We start from the raw sequence: 21,393 nt of genomic DNA, 5'->3' as shown, positions 1-21,393 counted from the left end.
CATCACAATGCGGATATGCAACGTTTCTGCGCGGTAAAATCCGCTGCGGAAACGCTGCAAATCTGCATCGTGTGCACATGGCCTAAGACTGCATTCTTTGCTATTCCTGATGACGTCATTAATAAATTGTATGAATCATTGTTGAACCGCATGGATGCAGTCCTTCAAGCTCATTGAAGTCACACAAAATATTAAATATGACTATTAGCACCACAACTTCATTCACCAATGTTATGCAACATATATTTGTATTTTAAGTTAATTATTTGAATATAACATTACTTGCTGTGACCGACAAAACTTTTGTCTTGCCAAAATCTGACCATTCTGTGTCCATTAAATGATCAATATTTCTGCATTGATGGCAATTTATTTTCTTAACCTAAACCACATTTCGAAGGGTTTCAGCTTTCAAAATAATTTATACAACCAATGGATGAATTTAAGGTCAGGTTATAAGCTTTTATTTACATAACATGGACAAGCGACATAACTTCTGTCAGGGAGTGTACAGGGAGTTCCCCCTAGTGGTGGCTGCAGACACGATCTTATCATGTATCTTTGTATACAGGAAGCTCCCCCTTGTGTTGGCTGCAGACAGGATCTTGTCATGTATCTCTGTATACAGGGAGCTCCCCCTAGTGATGGCTGCAGACATAATCTTATCATATACCTCTGTATACAGGGAGCTCCCCCTAGTGATGGCTGCAGACAGGATCTTATCATGTATCTCTGTATACAGGGAGCTCCCCCTAGTGGTGGCTGCAGACAGAATCTTATCATGTATCTCTGTATACAGGGAGCGCCCCCTAGTGGTGGCTGCAGACAGGATCTTATCATGTATCTTTGTATACAGGAAGCTCCCCCTAGTGTTGGCTGCAGAAAGGATCTTGTCATGTATCTCTGCATACAGAGAGCTTCCCCTTGTGGTGGCTGCAGACAGAATCTTATCATGTATCTCTGTATACAGGGAGCTCCCCCTAGTGGTGGCTGCAGACAGGATCTTATCATGTATCTTTGTATACAGGAAGCTCCCCCTAGTGTTGGCTGCAGACAGGATCTTATCATGTATCTCTGTATATAGGGAGCTTCCCCTAGTGTTGGCTGCAGACAGGATCTTATCATGTATCTCTGTATACAGGGAGCTCTCCCTAGTGGTGGCTTGCAGACAGGATCTTACCATGTATCTCTGTATACAGGGAGCTCCCCAAATTTTGGTATTTCACCCTTTGTCTATACTGAAGATTTGGAGAAATTGTTATCTGTTTAATAAAAAATGGCATTCAAAGTTTGCTGTTCACGTTTAAGGTTTATTCTATTGGCAATGTACAGTTATCCTGGTTGTCTGCTGTTGTTTCAGGCGCGCCAAAGAAATTGTCTCCAACGTTAAATTTCAATCCTTGCTTGAACACAGCATGTGGGAAGCCGGCAGTCCGCCCCCTTGTGGACACTGGGGCCATGGTGTTTGTTGTCTTCGGAATTCACGGAGTTAATCGGACAAGAGTCCCAGATAACCACGTGCTTGGAGAACTGGTAGGAAACGTAAACTGCAATTACAGATATGTTTCTGGATACTCCGTTACAAGACGGTTCTGGTGGCCACAGAATGGTGTTGTGGAAATTGCAAGGGTTTTGCTGTTATGGCGATGTATGTGTTAATATCATTTGTTCACTTAATTTCCAATTGCCATCTTTGAAGTTGCTTTCACTATAGTGACATAGCTTTGTTGTCTCGCTTAATTAAAGGCAATGTGCACCATCACTTTTAGCTTTAGTGATATTCGCACAGTCTTCAGCCACCTCTAGGAGGAGCCAAGTGCCTTTGGATTTTTACCACTAGTTTTAATCTGTATGCAATGAGCTCCCTCTAGTGGTGGCTTCAGGATGCTCTGTCCTACATCAGTTGTGTATCCGCCTCCTTCGTAGGTACGCTCTTGGTCTACAATATACTTTTAGGCGTCTAAGACTTTCAATAGGGAGTTGCTTGGTCTGAATCGATCATTGATTTAGCATGGATTTACCCTTTAAATATGACTGTTCTATAAATTCGTGCCTCACATCTTTCTACTGCCTTGTTCTTGTCTTTTTCTGAAAGGGCAGGGTGATCTACGATGATGAGTTTGACCTCTTTAAAGAAATCGGTAATCTATGCAGACTGTGCAAGGTGATAGCCAGTAACAGAGACCTGGTGAAGCCGGGTGGAGCGCAGTGTCTCCCATCAGGTGAGCTGGTCCTGATGTTGCTGATGTCTTCGCTGGTTGGTGCTTGGCCTCTAGCAGACCTTTAATCGCCCCCAATATTTCTTAGGATTGATGGTACACCATAATATGGCCACCAGTATATTCTGCATTATTGGAGAGCCCTTCATGAAGTCACCCCTAATTTTCTTGACCCCTTCTTCTGAGTGAGATCCCCGAATCAGACCCTTTAATAATCTGCGATCCTTTACTTTCGCCAGCTTGTTTCATTGTCTGTATCCCACAATGATTTGTCTCCCCAGGTTACAGTATATCCTCCTTTCTTCAGATGTTGCACCCTGAATGCAAGAACATCCCCGAGCCGAACCTTCTCCCCGGTCAGCTCTCCCATGGGGCCGTGGGTGTGAAAGACGGGAAGGTCCAGTGGATCTCTATGGCATTTGAATCTGTAAGAACAAGTTATGTTCCTCTGGGTTTTCTGTCTTTGGGGGGACTGATTTTCCTGCTGTGTATGAAGCTTCCTGTGAAAAAAGTATGCAAATTATCTCTCTTCTGGAAGGAAATAACATGCTCACTAGTGCCATCTACTGGAGGAGGCAGCCCTATAAGTCAGTGTTCAACCCCTTTATTGTGTCTGGATCCTGGAAGTCTATGCAGTAAAATGCTCACATTGCCAGTAGACAATGTGGCAGTTATAAGACCCCGGAGAGTCGGCGCCCGGCCCCTGTGGTCGTCCCCATTCTCTTTTTTTACATAGTAGTGAGAATCTATACAGAATTCCTGCTTCCAAAGAAACTGGGCCCATGTGGACTGGATTATAGTGCCCCTTATCTTTTATGTACACCACTGCCTGTTTGGGATTGTGCACTATACTGCTCGCCACACTGATTTTCCCAGAGGCAGAAAAAACAGAATATGGTAATACATTTGTAGAATTATTGAAAACTCTTTGACAACTTTTAGGATTCATTATTTTGAGTATATTTGGCTTCTGAGCTGCTCTGCTCCTCCATCCACACAACAATTTGTACCTCTGTCTGTCCTCACTCCGTTCCTTGTAACCTTAGTTGTCTCTTCTGTCCTGACCTCCGTCCTCACTCTGTCCTTATCTCTGCCCTCCTCACATCCGTCCACACATCACACCTCACCTACGTTCTCTCCTCCATCCTCACATCTGTCCTCTCCTCGATCCTCACTTCTGCCCTCACCTCTCTCCTCACCTCTGTTCTCACCTCCTACCTCTGTCTTCACCTCCGCTCTCACCTACATTCACCTCCTTCCTCACTTCTGTCCTCACCTCCGTTTTCTCCTCCATCCTCACCTCTGTCCTCTCCTCTATCTTCACTTCCATCCTGACTTCTGCCCTCACCTCTGTCCTCATCTCAATTCTCACTTCTGTCCTCTCCTGCATCCTCATCTCTGCCCTCACTTCTGTTCTTACCTCTTCTCTCACTTCCGTCCTCATCTCCACCCTCATCTTCGTTCTCACATCCTTCCTAATCTCCTTCCTCACCTTCGTCCTCACCTCCACCCTTACATTCATCTTCACCTCCGTCCTCACCTCTGACCTTACCTTCATCCTCACCTCGGTCCTCACCTCCATCCCCACCTACATCCATTCCTCATCTTTGTCCTCACCTCTGCTCTCACCTCCATCCTCATCTTTGTCCACACTTCTGCTCTCACCTCTATCCTCTCTTTTGCTCTCACCTCCATCCACCTCTGTCCTCTCCTCGATCCTCACCTCTGCCCTCATCTCCATCCTCACCTCCATCCTCATCTCTATCCTCATCTCTGCTCTCACCTCCATCATCTCCTCGTCCTCAGCCCCATCCTCACTTCTTCCCTCACCTGCATCCACCTTTGTCCTGACTTCGATATTTACCTTCTATTTGGGCGCTGTCTACTTTAAATTGCCAGGCGGATCTCCTGCCTCCCCAAAGCAGCCAGAACTGCCTGTGCTTTTGCCGTATTCATCTTGCTATTATGATTTCATGAGAATCCTCAGCCTCCCGGTAACAGCAGAGAACATCACCCCTGTGTCGTGGCTGCAGGTGAGGACGTGATGTCCACCTAATGTATTTTCCATGTCTCCACACAGACGACCTACAAGGGTAAATCCTCCTTCCAGACGTATAAAGATTATTTGATGTGGGAGTCGTTCCTACAACAGCAGCTGCTGCGCCTCCCCGCGGACTCTGCGCTGACACACGGGTTCCAGACATGCGAGCACTGGAAGCAGATCTTTATGGAGATCGTAGGCAAGTAGGGGGTCACTGCCTCCCATCTGGAATTCTGTTCTTGTGCCAATATCTTGTGGATATTGTCTTCTCTAGGCAACATAGGATAATAATAACAATCTTTATTTTTATATAGCACTAACATATACCGCAGCGCTTTACAGTTTGCACACATTATCAACACTGTCCCCAATGGGGCTCACAATCTAAATTCCCTATCAGTATATGTCTATGGAATGTGGGAGGAAACCGGAGTACCCAGAGGAAACCCACGCAAACACAGGGAGAACATACAAACTCCTTGCAGATGTTGTCCTTGGTGGGATTCGAATCCAGGACTCCAGCGCTGCAGTGCTATCCACTGAGCCGCCGTGATAGTAATTTAACAACAAAGAAGGAAACCATCAGTAAGGAGGTTGAACCAGACATTACTACTAGTGCTTAAAGGTACTTTCTGTAACTTTAAGATAAGGAAATATCCTTAGCATCGATATATGACCAGTAATTTAATGTATTTACACAGTGACTGCACCAGCAGAATACTGTATTGAGTGCAGCTCTGAAGTATAATACAGGATGTAACTCAGGATCAGTAATGTATGTACACAGTGACTGCACCAGCAGAATACTGTAGTGAGTGCAGCTCTGGAGTATAATACAGGATGTAACTCGAGATCAGTAATGTATGTACACAGTGACTGCACCAGCAGACTAGTGAGTGCAGCTCTGGAGTATAATATAGGATATAACTCAGGATCAGTAATGTAATGTATGTACACAGTTACTGCACCAGCATTTTAGTGAGTGCATCCCTGGGGTATAATACAGGATGTAACTCAGGATCAGTAATGTAATGTACTGTATGTACACAGTTACTGCACCATCAGAACAGTGAGTGCATCTCTGTTCAGCTGCTGCTCATTGTGCTAATTGTGGGTGCGGTCGACACTGATCCTGCTGTGTGCTCCTGAACTCCAGAGAATCAACACCTCTCCACCCGGAGACCTGCTCTCTCTCTTACCCAGGGAGGGGTGGGTTTCCTGGGATGAGTGAAGGAGCCAACTCCCAGGCTTCTGTTTCCCGATCCAGGCCGGGAGGGAACAGAAGAAACCAGCAACCGGCCTGCACATCAGAGGACTCGGGGGTGAGATACTCCACCAGGAGTCGCAGCAATGTGACTCCTACTCCCCCCAGGTCTGCAGAGAACCAGAGAAGCCGTAAGGCTTCCAACATGGAGGAGAAGACTGCTAGCAGCGTGCAAGATGGCGGTCCTTCCGGAGGAAAGCTGAGTGCTCACGGAGGTAAGGACGACCTCGCTGAGGAAAGTTGGGGGCTGCAGAAACCAAAAGAGTCTGTGTCCACCTATGCCTCCCGGGTCATGAGCAACCTCCGTGAGTATGAAGAGGCGAGTAAGACCATCAGGAGGCTCCAGGAGGAGCTGCGCTGCACAAGCCCCAAAGCTGCAGGTGCCTGCAGACCCAGGAAGACCCAACTCCAAGCGGAGGTAAAGCAAATAAAGCTGGATATTAATGAGTTGGAGGTGAGGAAAGCGTTACTAAGAGAGAAGAGTGGACCATTTAAAGAAAAACTAATAAATGAGGACAGATTTAGAGAAATGGCTGATAACAGAGAGCAAAGGCAGATGGGGCTGCAGCCTGAGAGCCAGGTGGATGATGATGATGATGATGACCAGCAGAAAGCCCCACCTGGCAGCCGCCCCACCTGACAGCCTGCAAAGTCACCCGCAGGCCACGTGCAGTGAGCTCCCTGCTGGACAGGCGACATTGGCATCTGGTCCCAGTTCTGCTGGCTCTGGGGAGGACAGTGACAACAGCGGCCAGGGAGGGGCTCTAATGGCGGAGATCAAGCTCCTGGAGTCCCCAGTGTGCCTTCAGAACTTCCATCTTGGTGATGATTTACCAGAGGAGGCACCTGGGGACCAGAAGAAAAAGGTAAAGAAGAACAAGCCGAAGCTCCAGGAAGCGGTGAGTTTTGTATATGCCCCCCTCCCTGTACCCCCTGAGTCAGCTACAGGGTCAGCTTGCTGCATAAGCCCCGTTGCCCAGCCCAGCCCAGGTTCTGCTGTGGATCCGGTGCAAAGGCGCGGGGAGAGTACAGAGCACGGTAGTGAGGCGCAGAGCTCTGTCTCTGCTTGTAGTAGTGGGGACGTAGCAGCAGGTGTATCAGCCGAGAGGCTGGACAGTGAGGGCGGCCCGCGGCAGGTATACGGTTAGGCCACGAAGCTGTGGTGCGCTCCTCAGTGGGAGGGGGGAGCGGCCCAGTGTCAGGGGCAGCTCCGGTAGCCTCGGCGCCCCTGAATGCTGTTGCCGCTGATCACTTAGTTGAGAAGCGGCCGCAGTGTGAGGGGGCTGCTGGGGCTGGGCGTTCCGATCCTCCCAAGATCCTGTTCTGTGCTGGCGCTGCCAGTCAGCAAGATCCTGATGTAAAGGATCAGCAGCTCCTCACAGCAGCAAAAGATCAGCGGCGCCTAATGAAGCAAAGAAACTTACCAACTGATGATGAGGAGGGCACCCGTAAGTCCGGGGGTGAGGTCTCCTCCAGTTCTGTTGAGGAGACTGAGCCCCTTGTGCCTGATGATGCGGAGGTCAAAATGCCACCCCCTGTTGTCACTGGTCCAGCAGGAGTGAATGTGGTTGGAGGTGTGGATGAGGAAATTTCTTTGTCTAGTGGTGTGGTTGCTGGTTTGGTGGAGTGTGAGGGTGTTATGGAGGTGGGTAATAGTGATACTGTTGGTGTTGATGTGATCACTGGTCCAGTTGCCCCCCCGGTGGTGGCAGTACCCGTTAGTAGTTATGCCGCTGTCACCTCCGGGGGAAATAGGGCATCCTCCTCGTCTCCGGGCTCTGGGGACGGCATGTTGCAGCGGCGTCTCCTGGAGGCTCTAAAGAAGGGGGAGAGATCACTAACGGTAGAGGGTCGAGAGGTAGATCTATCCTTCTGGATAGAGAGGCATGGCCCCGGGGCCTTCCGAGAGCAAAATGGGGGAAATACAGTGTGGTCCCTTCCGACAGCCGGGCCAGGTAGTGTGCGTAGGAATGTGGTCCGTCTTCGGTGGAGGGGCAGTGATGCGTGTCCTCCAAGGTCTAAGGTTGTGGAGCTCCTGCTGAAGATGGGCTTCAAGGCAATTGACATCTACACCTTGATACATCCCTATTCCATGCCTGAGTTTGATGTTAGCTTTGTTCGGCCAGAGGGGCTTGAGCTCTTCTGGTCGAATTATGAGTTGGCAAAAAATTAGCCCGGCTGGCGAGACTTTGCCATCCAGGCGGTGTCTCGCCAAAATCAAGACCGTGATGACTTGTAACGAGTCGCTTTCTTGTTATGACATCATGACGTGGCTTGGCAGATATGGAGAAGTGGTGGAAATGCCAAAGAAAAACCACGATGAGTATGGTATCTGGTCAGGGGCCTGGACGTTTATGGTAAAACTTAAGCGTTCAGATGGTACGGTTGACCACCTTCCATCATCTGCCTTCCTGGGTAGAGATCGTATCCAGGTCTTCTTCCAGGGGCAGCCGAAGCTCTGTCACAAGTGAGGCGACCCCACACACTTCAGTGCAAACTGCACTGTGCAGAAATGTGCATTGTGTGGGGATATCGGCCATCTTGCTGCATCTTGGGTGGAGAGTAGGTGCCACCTGTATGGTGACTTAGGTCACCCATTCAGCCGTTGTCCTCGCTTCTTCGTTAATGCAGTTGTGACCCCGGTGGGAGAAAGCCGTGAGGCTGATTCTGCTGGGGAAGGGACTAGCAGGGGTGGGGGAGCTGAGGGGCCAAGGAGTAAAAGCAATAAAAAGACGCCTGCCCAGCTGAGGCGTCTAGACAAGCGCAGACAGGAGAGGGAGTTGGGCGAGCCCCGGGCTACTGCGGTGACTCCTGTCCTGGATGCCAGTCTTGCTGCTGAGGTCCCGAGGGATGATGAGTTGGATGAGGAGGTCAGGAGGATCCACAGGTAAGAAACTGCCACTGCCTCCGAATCCTCCCATTATGAAAGTATGGATGAAGATAATAGGCAGTGGCTAGAGAACAAGCGTAAGCTCGGCACCAAAAAGAAGAGAAAGAAGGGAGATAAAACATCTTCTCCCGCTCTGACCAAGGTACCTAAGGAAGGAAAAACTGACTCGCCTCTGGTTGGTCTTTCTAACCGGTTCCAAGCCCTTGAGAACATCTCTTCCTCTGAGGAGGAAGCTGAGGGTGAGGTTCCGGCTTCGGCGGCGCTTACAGGGGGTGCCGAGTCTCCTTCTTCTGGGAATGTAAGGTCCCTGGAGGGAGGGAATGGCCCAGAGTCCGGAGACGAGGATGACAAAAAGAAAAATCAAGTGGGAATGGACACCTCTCTGTCATTAAGAAGTATTCCTCCTCTGAGGCAGAGGATAAGGGGAGTGGGAAGAAAAAAGCCATCTAACTCAATCACCAATGATGGCGGTGCCCACTCCGTTGACGCTGGCGTCCATTAATGTCGCCAGCATAAATTCAAATACAGCCAGATTTGCGACCTTTGATTTTCTCAGCCGTGTTGAAGCTGACATTTTCTTTTTGCAAGAGACCAGACTGCCAAACATGGCAGATGTGTTCAAAGCCAAGAGGAAGTGGAGACTCGGGCCCTCCTATTGGTCTTCAATTCAAAGAAAACCCAGATGAACGGCACCAAGGCTCTAATCCACCAGCAACAAGTCGAGGATCAATCACAGGCACACAGTGTGTAAAACACTGCTGGGAATAACGGTGCTCAGCATCAGAAAAAACATGCTAAATTTGTAAAAGAAGGAAAAAGATGCGGCACTCACCCAGATTTGCAGTGCAGTGTTTCTTTATTCAACCATTAAAGGTCACACAATAAAGGACGGGCAGATAACATGAGGCATGCAGGGAAAAAAGACGGACGACAGCCGTTTCGCGTACACGGACGCTTCAACAGGTCCAGGTGGACCTGCTGTACGTGTTTGCGATTGACCCACTTCTTAGGAGGGTGGCCGGGATCGGGATGGACCAGGCAGCACCGGAAGCCACTCTGAGGGTGGTGGCGTATGACGATGATGTTACTGTTTTTGTTTCCTCTCACGAGGAGGCAGGGTGGCTGATGTCAGAGGTAGATCGCTACTCGGAGGCATCCGGGTCCAAGATCAACCGGGATAAGTGTGAGAGTCTCTGGTTAGGAGGAGGAGATCCTGGTTTTGATCTCCCGGACACCCTGCCAGGACGCAAAGTCTCTGCAAAAGTCCTTGGCATCGAATTTGGCCAGGGGGATTACCCCAAACAAAATTGGGACAGCAGGCTAGAGATTGCCACTCAGAAGGTGAACCAATGGAAGGGTTGGTCTTTGACCATCAGGAAAAGGGTAAACCTGATCAAAACTTATTTGCTCCCTTTACTGATTTATCTGGGCATTGTGTGCATCTTGCCGGAGTCTCTCTGGACCCGGGTCTACAGTTTGTTCTTCCAACTGTTATGGGGGAATAGACTGAACCTGGTCAAGAGGGAGGTTACTTACCGTACGAGGAGACTAGGAGGGTTGGGTATGGTCAACCCTGTGGTATTCCTTGTGGATACCTTCATTAAAATCAATATTGCAAGCCTCTGGAAAGAGAGGGCTCCTCCGTGGGTATTCTCCTGTAGGGGATGGTTTCAGCCTTTCTTCCAGGAATGGGAGACAGGAGGGCAAGTGAAGGATCTTCGCACAACGCATGGACATCTTCCGGCTACCTTGGTTCTGAAGGTAATTCGCCGGTGGGGTCTGGGAATGTGGGAGATCAGGACTCTGCCAGGGAAACTCCTTGACAATAGGGTTCTGTTGACCAATTTCCAGAGGCCTCTGGTGCTCAGGGATTGCCCAAGTCGGGACCTTGGGGTGGGTTTGCATCTTTTGAATTCTATCAGGATCCCCTCGAAGTTTTGGGACTTGGCTTGGCGCTGCTTCCATGGGAAACTGTGTGTGAGGGACAATGTGAAGTGTAGGAGCTCTGAGGACAGGAACTGTCCTCGGGAGCATTGTGGTACCGTGCTGGAAAGCATGGACCATTTCCTGCTTCATTGTCCTTTAACACAGAGGTGTACAACAGGGTGGGCGCCTCCATTGGCTGGTCTCAGCTGGCCGGTCACTCCTATGCGGAGTGGGCCTATGGAGTATTCAGAGACCTTGGTGGCCGGGACCGCTGCACATTATTTCTAGTCAGCGCAGTGATTAGGTATCACACGTGGAACGCACGGTGCTTAGTATCGACGCACCGGAAAATCCTCCCAGTGGACGATGTGTTTAGGACCATACTCGGTGACCTGGTGAAGGTGCGCTCTCTGGAGTATGAGATACTGGGCACACGTAGGGCCGCTCTCCTCTGGAGGGGCTTTTCTTTTAGTGTGCCCTAGTCTGGTCATCTCCTTTCCTGGTGGTAGGCTGCCGCTGTAGATTTTTGTTTTGTGATCGGTATACAGTGATGTAGGGCTGCAGGTGCTGAACTTGGGCTTTGTGATTTGTGGGTGTTGTAGTGTTTATTTCTGTATATATTGTATATAGGGATATAGATTTGGGTGTAGGTGTTAGGTTGGGTGGTGGGAAAAGGGGGGAGGTGGGTTTATCTTGTGGGACTATGGGACACTGGAGTGTTTGGGGAAACACTGGCACTGCCTGATCTGGCCTATGGACGTTGGACATGGACTGAGGCATGAGACGCAGGACCAGCTCTCAGGTCAATACGGGGGTTGGGAATGGTGGCCTTGTGTGTGGGGTGTTTAGTTTAGTCTTGTATATACGAGGGGCGATCCAAAAGTAATGATAATCAATAATAAACACAATGAATATAGTAAAAAAATAAATTATTTTTCTACATAGTCTCCTAACAAGTCTATACATTTAGTCCATCTCTTTTCTAAACTTAGAATTCCCTTCGAAAAAAATTCTTGATCTTGACCCTCAAAAAACTCCCCAACAGCGGTTATCACGTCGCTATTGTCGTCAAATTTCTTGCCCCGGAGGTGTTCCTTGAGCCGAGGAAAGAGAAAGAAGTCACTGGGGGCTAGATCTGGCGAACAGGGGGGATGTTCCACCAGTTCAAAGCCCGCTTCTTGAATGGTAGCCATGGCAACTGCAGCTTTGTGAGCCGGTGCGTTATCTTGGTGAAACAGCACTCCAGCCCACAGTTTGCCGCGCCTTTTCTCCTTGATATCCTCCCGCAATCTTCTTATTTGTTCTGCGTAGTAGGAGCCCGTAATAGTGGCTCCCTTCTCCAAATAGTCCACCATAATAATTCCTTCAACGTCCCAAAAAACGGACGCCATAACCTTCCCTGCTGAGCTTGACACTTTGAATTTCTTCGGCGTCGGTTCGTCGGCTCGTTTCCATGTCATCGATTGTTGTTTAGTTTCGGGATCAAAGTGGTGGATTAAGGTCTCATCCATGGTCAAAAAACGTGACAAAAAATTCTCCTTGTCTGCTTGGAACTTTTCGAGATTTGCTATTGAAATGTCAACTCGTTTCTTCTTTTGCTCGTCGGTTAACATTTTTGGCACCCAACGCGCGGAGACGTTTCTCATATGCAATTCTTTTGCAAGGATTCTTTGAATACTGCCATGTGAGATCCCTGTGACCTCAGCTACATGCCTGATAGTCACTCTTCGATCTGCCAACACAACTTCTTCAACTTTTTTCATATTTTCTTCATTGAGGGACGTGGATGGGCGTCCTTCGTGATGTTCATCTTCCGTCGATGTTCTTCCCAGCTTAAATTCCTTGGCCCAGCGTGCAACTGTGGAATATGGAGGAGAAGAGTCCCCCAATGTTTCCACCAAGTCGCTGTGTATGTCTTTAGTAGACATTTTTTTCAAGCAGAGGTATTTGATGACAGCTCTGAGCTCGTTTTTTTCCATTTTGATGTTCACTCCTTGGCAGTTCATATTCAAATGAATGTAGCTCCCGGGAATCGTGGCCTATTTAAGTGATTTTTTTTTCCTGGACTAGTGGGTACCTAACAGAGAAGAAAACATTTTATTTCAATATTTGTGTGCTATTGAAATAACCGATTATCATTACTTTTGGATCGCCCCTCGTATATTTGTATAGTTTGTGGTTATTTTATTTAAAAATTAAAAAAAAAAAGAAGTATGTATATAGTTTTTGTTTGCTATTCTTTATTTTATTAAAAGTTTGTTGGTGACCAGACCAGAAGGTGTAAGTACTTAATATTAGTTATTTTTCTGTATATACGTATAATATGTGTGACAGGAGAGAATGAGCGGCTGGACCAGTGTTCAGTATGCGGATTATTTTCTGGCTGATATTCCTGTTATGTTTCTGTTATTATTATTGTTATGTTTTTCATTTTTATAATAAAAGATCTACAGGATGTAACTCAGGATCAGTAATGTAATGTATGTACACAGTTACTGCACCAGCAGGATAGTGAGTGCAGCTCTGGGGTATAATATAGGATATAACTCAGGATCAGTAATGTACTGTATGTACACAGTGACTGCACCAGCAGAATAGTGAGTGCAGCTCTGGAGTATAAAACAGAATGTAACTCAGGGTCAGTAATGTAATGTATGTACACAGTGACTGCACCAGCAGAATAGTGAGTGCAGCTCTGGAGTATAGTACAGGATGTAACTCAGGGTCAGTAATGTAATTTATGTACACAGTGACTGCACCAGCAGAATAGTGAGTGCTGCTCTGGAGTATATTATAGGAGTTTATGTACAGGATACATGCCCAGAAGGTTGTCAGTGCTGTACCATGCTTATTCTCGTTCCATCTTTCAGGGGTAGAGAGCGCCTTATATGGACTCATCCTCTCTCTCGTCATCTGTGTGACGGCGGTGGCTATCTTCACTACGCACATCCTGCTCCTGATCCCGGTGCTGCTCACTATCTTCGGTATGAGCCATGATTTACTTTCAGGATAATAGTCGTCTGTAATCAGCCTCGTTGGGTTAGTGTCCTTTTTCGGATGTTGCGCTGGTTCTCGTGCAGTTGATGCTTTATGGTCTATTACAAGCCGATGATCTGCAGATACGATGAGGCCTCGGGTCTGTTTAGCAGCCGCTGGAGCAGAGCGTCATATTTATTCGGAAAATTGTCACTGCTGTAAATTCTGCAAACAGAAACAAAATGAAGGGAGGATCCACTAATATGTTCTCCGATAGATAATGCCCAGATATACAGTATCGTTCTGCGCGTTCAGCATTTCTTGTGCCGTTCTGCGGCCCTTTCATTCGATTTATATAATAGGTTGAAACGTTTGGCAACAATCAGATTGAGCTTGTATCACTAGTACCTGCTGGGCTTGTGGGCTTTCATGTGGACGGTACAAGCTCAAAGCTTTGCTTTATTTTCATGTTTTATTTACTTGCCGATCTTGTTAATTTGTTATGAATGTTAACACTAAGTGGAGGGGTGTGCATTGCCAGCTTGTAGTCTTAATGTGGACTGCCATGTGGATATTTCTGCCCCAGTGTATCAATCAGGGTGATTAAAGAAGGCAGCAGAAGTCACATACACAAGACTGTAGAGAGGGGGATGGGAAGGAGAAATCAGGGTAGAGCTTGTACATGGGTACAATGCTCAGCAGTTATATTTAGGCATCTCTGGTGTAGAGTTGAGCGACTTTGGTCGGATCGGGTTTCATGAAACAAAATTAGAGTCGGATGAAACTGGTCTGACTAGGGCAAAAAAAGTGGGAGTTTCGTCCGAAACCCGACCCCAATGCAAGTCAATGGGGAATAAAAGTCGGCATTGAGCGGATGACCACCAAAGTCGCTCAACTCTTTTCTGGTGGTCTTAGGCAGTTAGAGGTTAATGTCAATACTCCAGGTGGTCTAGGGTAGTAAAGAGGTAATGTCAGATTTCCTGGGGGCTTAAAAAGTTTGGAAGTCAATTTGAGTGTCCTGGGTGGCATTGGGAATTGAAGGGGTTAATGTAAGGATCCCTGGTGGTCTAGATCAGTGAAATAGTCAATGCTTAAACTTAGTGTTCTAGGGCAGTGAGGAACATAAATCCAGTATTCCTGATGAACCATAGACAATGTAAGGATCCCTGGTGGTCTACGGCAGTGTGGAGGGTAACTCTAGTTTTCCTGATTGTTTATGGCGGTTATCCTACAGATCCCTGGTGGTCTAGGGCAGTCAGATAGTTAATATTAATATCCCTGGTTGAGAGTGTTGAAAGGGTTAATGCTATAAACCCAGTGTCCAGGGGGTTACTCACCTTCTGTGGCTCCAGCGTTGTCCAGTCTATAACAGAAGATGGTTCTGTTTTCTATCTCTCCTATGCAGAAAGGAGAGGGAGAGAACTGTAAAGCTGAAACTATACAGTTACTGTGATTCTCTGTGTCTGCCCAATCAATAAGAGATAAGCTCAAAGAGTTTGTGTAGGCAATTACTTTTTGGGAGAGTTAGGTGACTGTAGAGGTAAGAGTGTTTCCAACTCTAAGAAATCTACGCAACTATCCCTATAGAAGCTGTCATGGCAACATTATGGTTGTTACACACAGTTGTCCAATATAATCCTTCGGCATGAGAATCTGTAATGTCAGACAACATCACGTTAACCATTGCCCAGCACCAGATGACTTAAGATGATTTGTAGTGACAAGCTCTTCTGCTCTGCTGTAGGTGTCGTGTGCCTCGTGGTGACAATCATGTACTGGCTGGGATGGGAGATGGGAGCAGTTGAAGCCATTTCTCTATCAATACTTGTGGGATCTTCCGTGGACTATTGTGTTCATTTGGTGGAAGGATATCTTCTGGCAGGAGAAAATCTTCCTCTTCATCTCATGGAGGTAAATAAAATATTATTCCAGGACATGTTTTTTTGCATATCTGGTTGGATACCAAAAAAACTCTTTCAAAGATGCCTGAACACATCAGAGGAAAGTTGGTTGAACCCTAATTCCGTCACAACCAGGTGACTGTGAATGGGGGTGTCCCCAGTCTCCAATGAAGGGGAGATATGGGGAAAGAAGGATCAGGCATATTGTATTTCAACATGCCAAATCATCCACTCCCATAGGGAGGTATTTACCGTATATACTTGCGTATAAGCCAAGATTTTCAGTCCATTTTTTGGGGGCTAAAAGTCCCCCTCTCGGCCTATACGCGAGTCATATACGCCAGGGGGTCGGCGGGGGAGAAGGGGTGTCATGTCATACTGACCCCCCCCGGCACGTTTCTGCAGCCCCCCGCTTCTCCCACGGTCTCCCTTCCTTCAGCGGTCACGTGGTACCGCTCATTAAATTCATGAATATGCGCATATTCATGACTTTAATGAGTGGTACCACGTGACCGCTGAAGGAAGGGAGACCGTGGGAGAAGCAAGGCTGCAGAGATCGCGCCATGAGGAGGTTAGTATATGCGATATTCACCTGTCCCCATTCCAACGCTGCTCGCCGCTTTGTCCTCCGCGTCCTTTGTAATGTTCAGGCAGCAGAGGGTGCGGTGACGTAGTTAGTGTGCGCCGCGCCCTCTGCTGCCTGAACGTCACTGACAGAGGACACGGCAGACAGCGACGAGCAGCGATGGACTGGGGACAGGTGAATATCTCAGGCGCCGGGTCTTGAGCCAGCGGTGACACTGACACCTGTCACCCATAGCGTGCCGGTGTCCCCGCCTGCTCAGGACCCGACACATGGCCTCCAGCGAGGAGAGGGGAGTATGTCATTTTTTTTTATTTGCGGCAGCATATGGGGCATAATCTATGGAGCATTTTATGAGGGCAGAATATGGGGCCATAATCTCTGGGGCATTTTATGGGGCCATAATCTATGGGGCATCTTATGGGGGCATAATCAATGAGGCATCTTATGGGGGCATAATCTGAGGCATCGTATGGGGGCATAATCTATGGAGCATCTTATGGGGGCATAATCTATGTAGCATCTTATGGGGGCAATTTATGGGGGCATAATTTATGGGGCATCTTATGGGGGCATAATCTATTGGGCATATTATGTGGGCATAATCTATGAAGCATCTTATGGGGCAGCATATGGGGCATAATCTATGGAACATCTTATGGGGCCATAACCTTTATGGAGCAGCATATGGGGCATATTATTCTATGGAGCATCTTATGGAGCCATTATTAACCTTTTGTGCAGTATTATATGGGGTGTATTTTCTATGGCGCATCTTATGGGGCCATTATGAACTGTATGGAGCACTATATGGGGCTCCTGATTCAATATGGATATTCAAAAACATTTAACCTACTGATGTCTCAATTAATTTTACTTTTATTGGTGCCTATTTTTATTTTTGAAATTTACCAGTAGCTGCTGCATTTTCCACCCTAGGCTTATACGCAAGTCAATAAGTTTTTCCAGGTTTTTGTGGCAAAATTAGGGGGGTCGGCGTATACTCGGGTCGGCTTATACACAAGTATATACGGTAATTGCGAGAGATGTCTGGCTGCAGGTTTTCCCTGTTCCCAGTTTATAACGCATGCAATACAACGCATGCATGACTGGTCAAAAATGATCTTGCACATCCTTAGGGATACCATGCACATTGGATAGTTGCCGACCAAACTGTATCTACTAACTGCCCCTTACACATGCTCAATGGGCTTGGTCATGGTGCATGTGTTCTCAGTAGGAAGAGGAGCGTACGGTGCTGTCATACTCTCCTGAATCAGGCATGTTGTAATTCAGATGCCTCTTCTTTATCTCACCCAACGGCAGATGTCCAGATCTTTTTTCTATTGTGGGTTTGACCGACATATATCAAAAATGCATACACAGCTTTAGAGTTCCAAAATATTCCATAAGATCATGGGATACTCCTAAAGCAAAGACTAGGGAGGAAACAAATGACTCAAAATCAAAGACGTTAATTTGTTGACAACTTACCGCTCATTTCCTCAGTATTATTTACTCCTTTTGATGGATAGTGTTTGTTTAACAACTAGGCATTTCCACTATGGATCAGTTAGGTAAAACATTTTCTGACTGATAACTGCTTCAGAGAGTTTTTGTGGACAAATAATCAATCTTACAAATAATAAGTATGAAATTAGGAACCACAATGGGGTCATATTTCACCCCAGTTACCTGACATTCTTATATTTTCAGAATGTCTATAATATTGCGGTACTACATCTAATTAATATATGTTTCCCATGTGTATAGTTTAGGAATTGGGATATTCCAAATGTCATAGTCTGTCCTGTTGTTTTAAGGTAGCCAAACACAGCTGTTGATTGATCAACTAGTTGACAGTAAGCTATTCCTCTCGCCCAACATATACATATGCACACCAGAGTTTACCTACGAGTAAATTGTTTGATTACTCTTGCACCATTATTATAGTATTATAGAAAACAAACTGATTCCAAATTTCTAAAAATATTTTTATTAACTAGTCCACCAATACTCATTACCCTTCAGCTCAAAGCAAGATCATACCATATGTTTTATTAATCTCCTTTATACACACTAAAAAGACCTCCAACCAATCTCTGATCTTTATTCTGCTATTTTACAGCCAGCCCGCCATCCTGCAGCTTCAGACTTTCACCAGATCAAAGCCTCAGTGTGAGCCGGTCTCAGTGCATTACTCCAAACGTTCAGGAAATTTACATTCCTTCCTTTTGCTGTAAATGGGCTGGGATTGTAATGTCCATCACAGCATTACAAGTCATTAGTGTACAGAAATTCAAAACAAAGCATTAAATATACCGCCGCGATGTAGAATTTATTCATTGACCGCGTGTGATGGCCTGGTGAAGGTTCAGCCAAGATATTCATAAGCTCAGTCCTTTGCAGAAATGTTTTGTATTTTTTACATGCGTAAATGCTTTTGAAACTGGGAGCCTACTGATATTCATTACCCCTTATCATAAAACCCCCCAAGACTTTAGTTTAGAATCACCCTGCCAAACCAGGAAATAATTATCGGTCTTCCTTTTTAGGATCAGTTGGCGTGTCGTCAATGGAGGGTGAGAGAAGCCGTCAACCATGTTGGTGTAGCCATCGTGTCCAGTGCGATAACAACAGTCATAGCCACAATTCCTCTCTTCTTCTGCATCATCGCCCCTTTCGCCAAATTTGGAAAGATTGTAGCTTTAAATACTGGCATTTCCATAGTGTACACTTTAGCCGTGAGCACGGCCCTGTTGACTGTCATGGCTCCCAGTACCTTCGTCAGGAGCAGAACTTCTTTCCTTAAAGCGACTCTGGTGGTCGTCCTTTGCGCCGCTGGGAGTGTCATTGTTTACATAGTCCTGCTCAAAACAGGGTTAACCATCCCTTTTCTCAATGGGACCCCGCCATAGGGCAAACTTTTTTTGTAGACATTTTTTGTATTAAACAAAAGTTTTTGTCGGAAATTCAATTGTAAACCCTGGACAGAAGCAGCAACACTGTGCGATTTTCTTTTACTACAGATGCACTTTATTTTTATTTTTTTCTTTACTTGGATGATGCGTACAACAGCAGACATGGCGTCACTGCAATGCAGAACCCGGGGGCAAGCACACGGACCGCCCTCCACAAGGACATTTCTTTAATGCTAATGCAGCATTCGTGGCCTTATTTACTATGAAAGGTCTGGAAAATGGTTTTATTCATCCATTTTTATGGGACTTGAGTAGAAATCCTGATAACCCTATTCCCGGACATGGCTTGTCCCGAATGCTGTAGTGAATTTCGTTGGTGTGAACTTTTTTGCCCTCTGGAAGGGTTTTTAGTTATAAATACCAACCATAACTATAATAGCCGCTTCCTAATGCCCGCAACAGAGAACTAACCCTGCATAACCAATGCTATGGAAAGTTCCTTACGTTTTATAGTGCAATTACTGATTTTTATATCATTACATTGGCACAAATTCATCAAAATTTTTACAAAAATATTGCTGATGCAACATTTATTAGTCTGTAGGCTTTGGTAAAGGGCATATTTCTCCCCAAAATGAAGACTGCTCAATATTAGTTCTTGAGTTCCATCTGAATATTAAATTCAGGATATCAATAGGGTATCAAGTACAAAAATCATATAGAACCCCTATAAAACATATACTTTATTATTGCTATTAAAAAACCAACAAAGTGGTTCACACCACAAAGACACAAAAAACAAAACGTGCCAGAAAACCTTCACAAAGAAACACACTAGGAGATAACCTATAAGTCCCTGGTATGTTGCCTTAGCTCATACCTTCCTGGCTGTGGAGGTTGGCACCCTAGGGGGGAACGATTTGGTGCCCCTACTCAACATTGACTATCCCTAGGGTCCCTGATTAAACCCTGCAGCCAATATGGGATCCCTCTATCCAGATAATAAGGGAACTCCTAACAAAATACATAGATCACTCCTATGTCTAAAGGGACCCTATACCCGAAAAGATAAACCCAAAGTGAAGAAGAAATTGGGCATTCGTGACATTGATAATGCAAGAGATGATGCAATCTTTCCACACTTCTCAGGTCTTGAACAAGAACCAAAGGATGATATTATTGAGGAAACGAAAACCTCCTATATTTGTTTTTTCAAAGAATCTGAAAATGACCAGTTCAGGCATAATTGGCCAGTGGTCTTAAATGGATCAATAGATATATGGTATATACAATACTTAGGAAAGATGATTAGAAAGTACCAAGGTCCCTATATGACCCATCAAAAGATAGTGATTCAGTTGTTTTTATTTTTACTACATGTGCACCTGGCATCAGTTAAGGTTATCCCCTAGTGTGTTTCTTTGTGAAGGTTTTCTGGCACGTTTTGGTTTTTGTGATTTTGTGGTGTGAACCACTTTGTTGGTTTTTTAATAGCAATAATAGTATATGTTTTATAGGGGTTCTATATGATTTTTGAGTTCCATCTGATTTAGACTTTGGTGGGCAAGTCCGCCATGTTGACAACCCCTGAACACCCGAGGATCCTCCAGTGGTTCAATTCTTTGAAACAATCAGAAGACCCGAAGGTCTATCAGAAGACAACCTCAACTTAGAGGTGACTGGAGAGCAATCACTTGGGTCTGTTTCTTACAGGACAATGTACAAGAAATAGTGATGAGTGAATTCCAATGCGGCAGATCTCTCGAATTTGGAAAGAAAATTTGATTTGCGCCAAAGTTATTCAATACAATTCAAATGTTCCTTATTATGCTCTGTGGCCTCACCAGACCCCAGAACATAACATAAGTAGGGTGTAATGCATGAACACAAATACTGTGTCTTGCCTCTTTTTTTTTTTCTCTGGTGTGTGACATCCTCTTTGGCCATCAAGTAGGCTCAGATGGCACATGCTGTAATGTCAGAGACATATTCACATTAGTGAAGCTGCCCAAAGAGTGCTTGAGGAAAGAAGAGGCCGGGCGGAGGGGAGGACCAAAGAGTAGGATACTTGACATGTGAATGTAGAAGAGGTGGATATTTTTTTTATTAACACCTTTCCTGGAGCTCTATAAATGAGCCTGAACAGATCCACGTATCGCTAACCAACAACCTACTAGACCTCACAGTTGTCCTGTAATGATCAGAGTTGGGTTCTTAGGATTGTATCTTCTCGTGGACTCACGGGTGTGGGTGGTCCCCACACACTTTCTCAGAGTCCTAAAGGGCAAATTTTCCTATTTAGACATCACTGTAGGAACATTGGGTCTATTGCTGCTTAACCAGATAGATTTCTAGAGTCTGGGGGACCGCTATGGGTAAGATAAAGAGGGTCATATTGATTATCGCCCGGTTTTCTTAACGTGCCCAAATATCCAACAGTGAAAAATAAGATTAGGAATTCCAATTAAAACGATGTCAGCCTATAGATGTTTCTTTCAGTTGTCCAACTGGTTTCTTAGTTTTCTTAATGGATATGGTGCCCAGCTGTTAGTGAAATCAATAGACCAACAGCTATCTCTCCTGATTGCCTCTTAAAAATGAACACTCAGTTAGGCCAAGTGGCATGTTTTCTCAGTGCGGAGAAAGAAGTCCTCACAGGAAGATGGGGAAAT

General features: G+C 46.0%; 1 protein-coding gene across 2 annotated transcripts in view; it reads left to right on the top strand.

Moving 5' to 3' along the window:
- DISP3 (dispatched RND transporter family member 3) overlaps positions 1–21,393 on the top strand; it is a 179,167-nt gene that overhangs the window by 157,214 nt on the left and 560 nt on the right. Inside the window, exons 15-21 of one of the 2 annotated variants that reach the window (XM_073585053.1) lie at positions 1,361–1,533; positions 2,096–2,222; positions 2,501–2,646; positions 4,300–4,459; positions 13,211–13,324; positions 15,061–15,227; positions 18,356–18,382. In XM_073585053.1, coding sequence (XP_073441154.1) covers positions 1,361–1,533; positions 2,096–2,222; positions 2,501–2,646; positions 4,300–4,459; positions 13,211–13,324; positions 15,061–15,227; positions 18,356–18,382 — 914 coding nt within the window. Of the gene's footprint in view, positions 1–1,360; positions 1,534–2,095; positions 2,223–2,500; positions 2,647–4,299; positions 4,460–13,210; positions 13,325–15,060; positions 15,228–18,355; positions 19,484–21,393 lie in introns of those variants that run through there. The other variant, XM_073585052.1, reaches the window with a different exon arrangement.

Source organism: Dendrobates tinctorius, unplaced genomic scaffold (assembly GCF_039654945.1).
Source record: "Dendrobates tinctorius isolate UK_male_01 unplaced genomic scaffold, ASM3965494v1 ptg000086l, whole genome shotgun sequence".
Classification (NCBI taxonomy): Eukaryota; Metazoa; Chordata; class Amphibia; order Anura; family Dendrobatidae; genus Dendrobates; species Dendrobates tinctorius.
The sequence above is the reverse complement of the archived record's forward strand: the minus strand, read 5'-3'. Positions and strand labels throughout refer to the sequence as shown.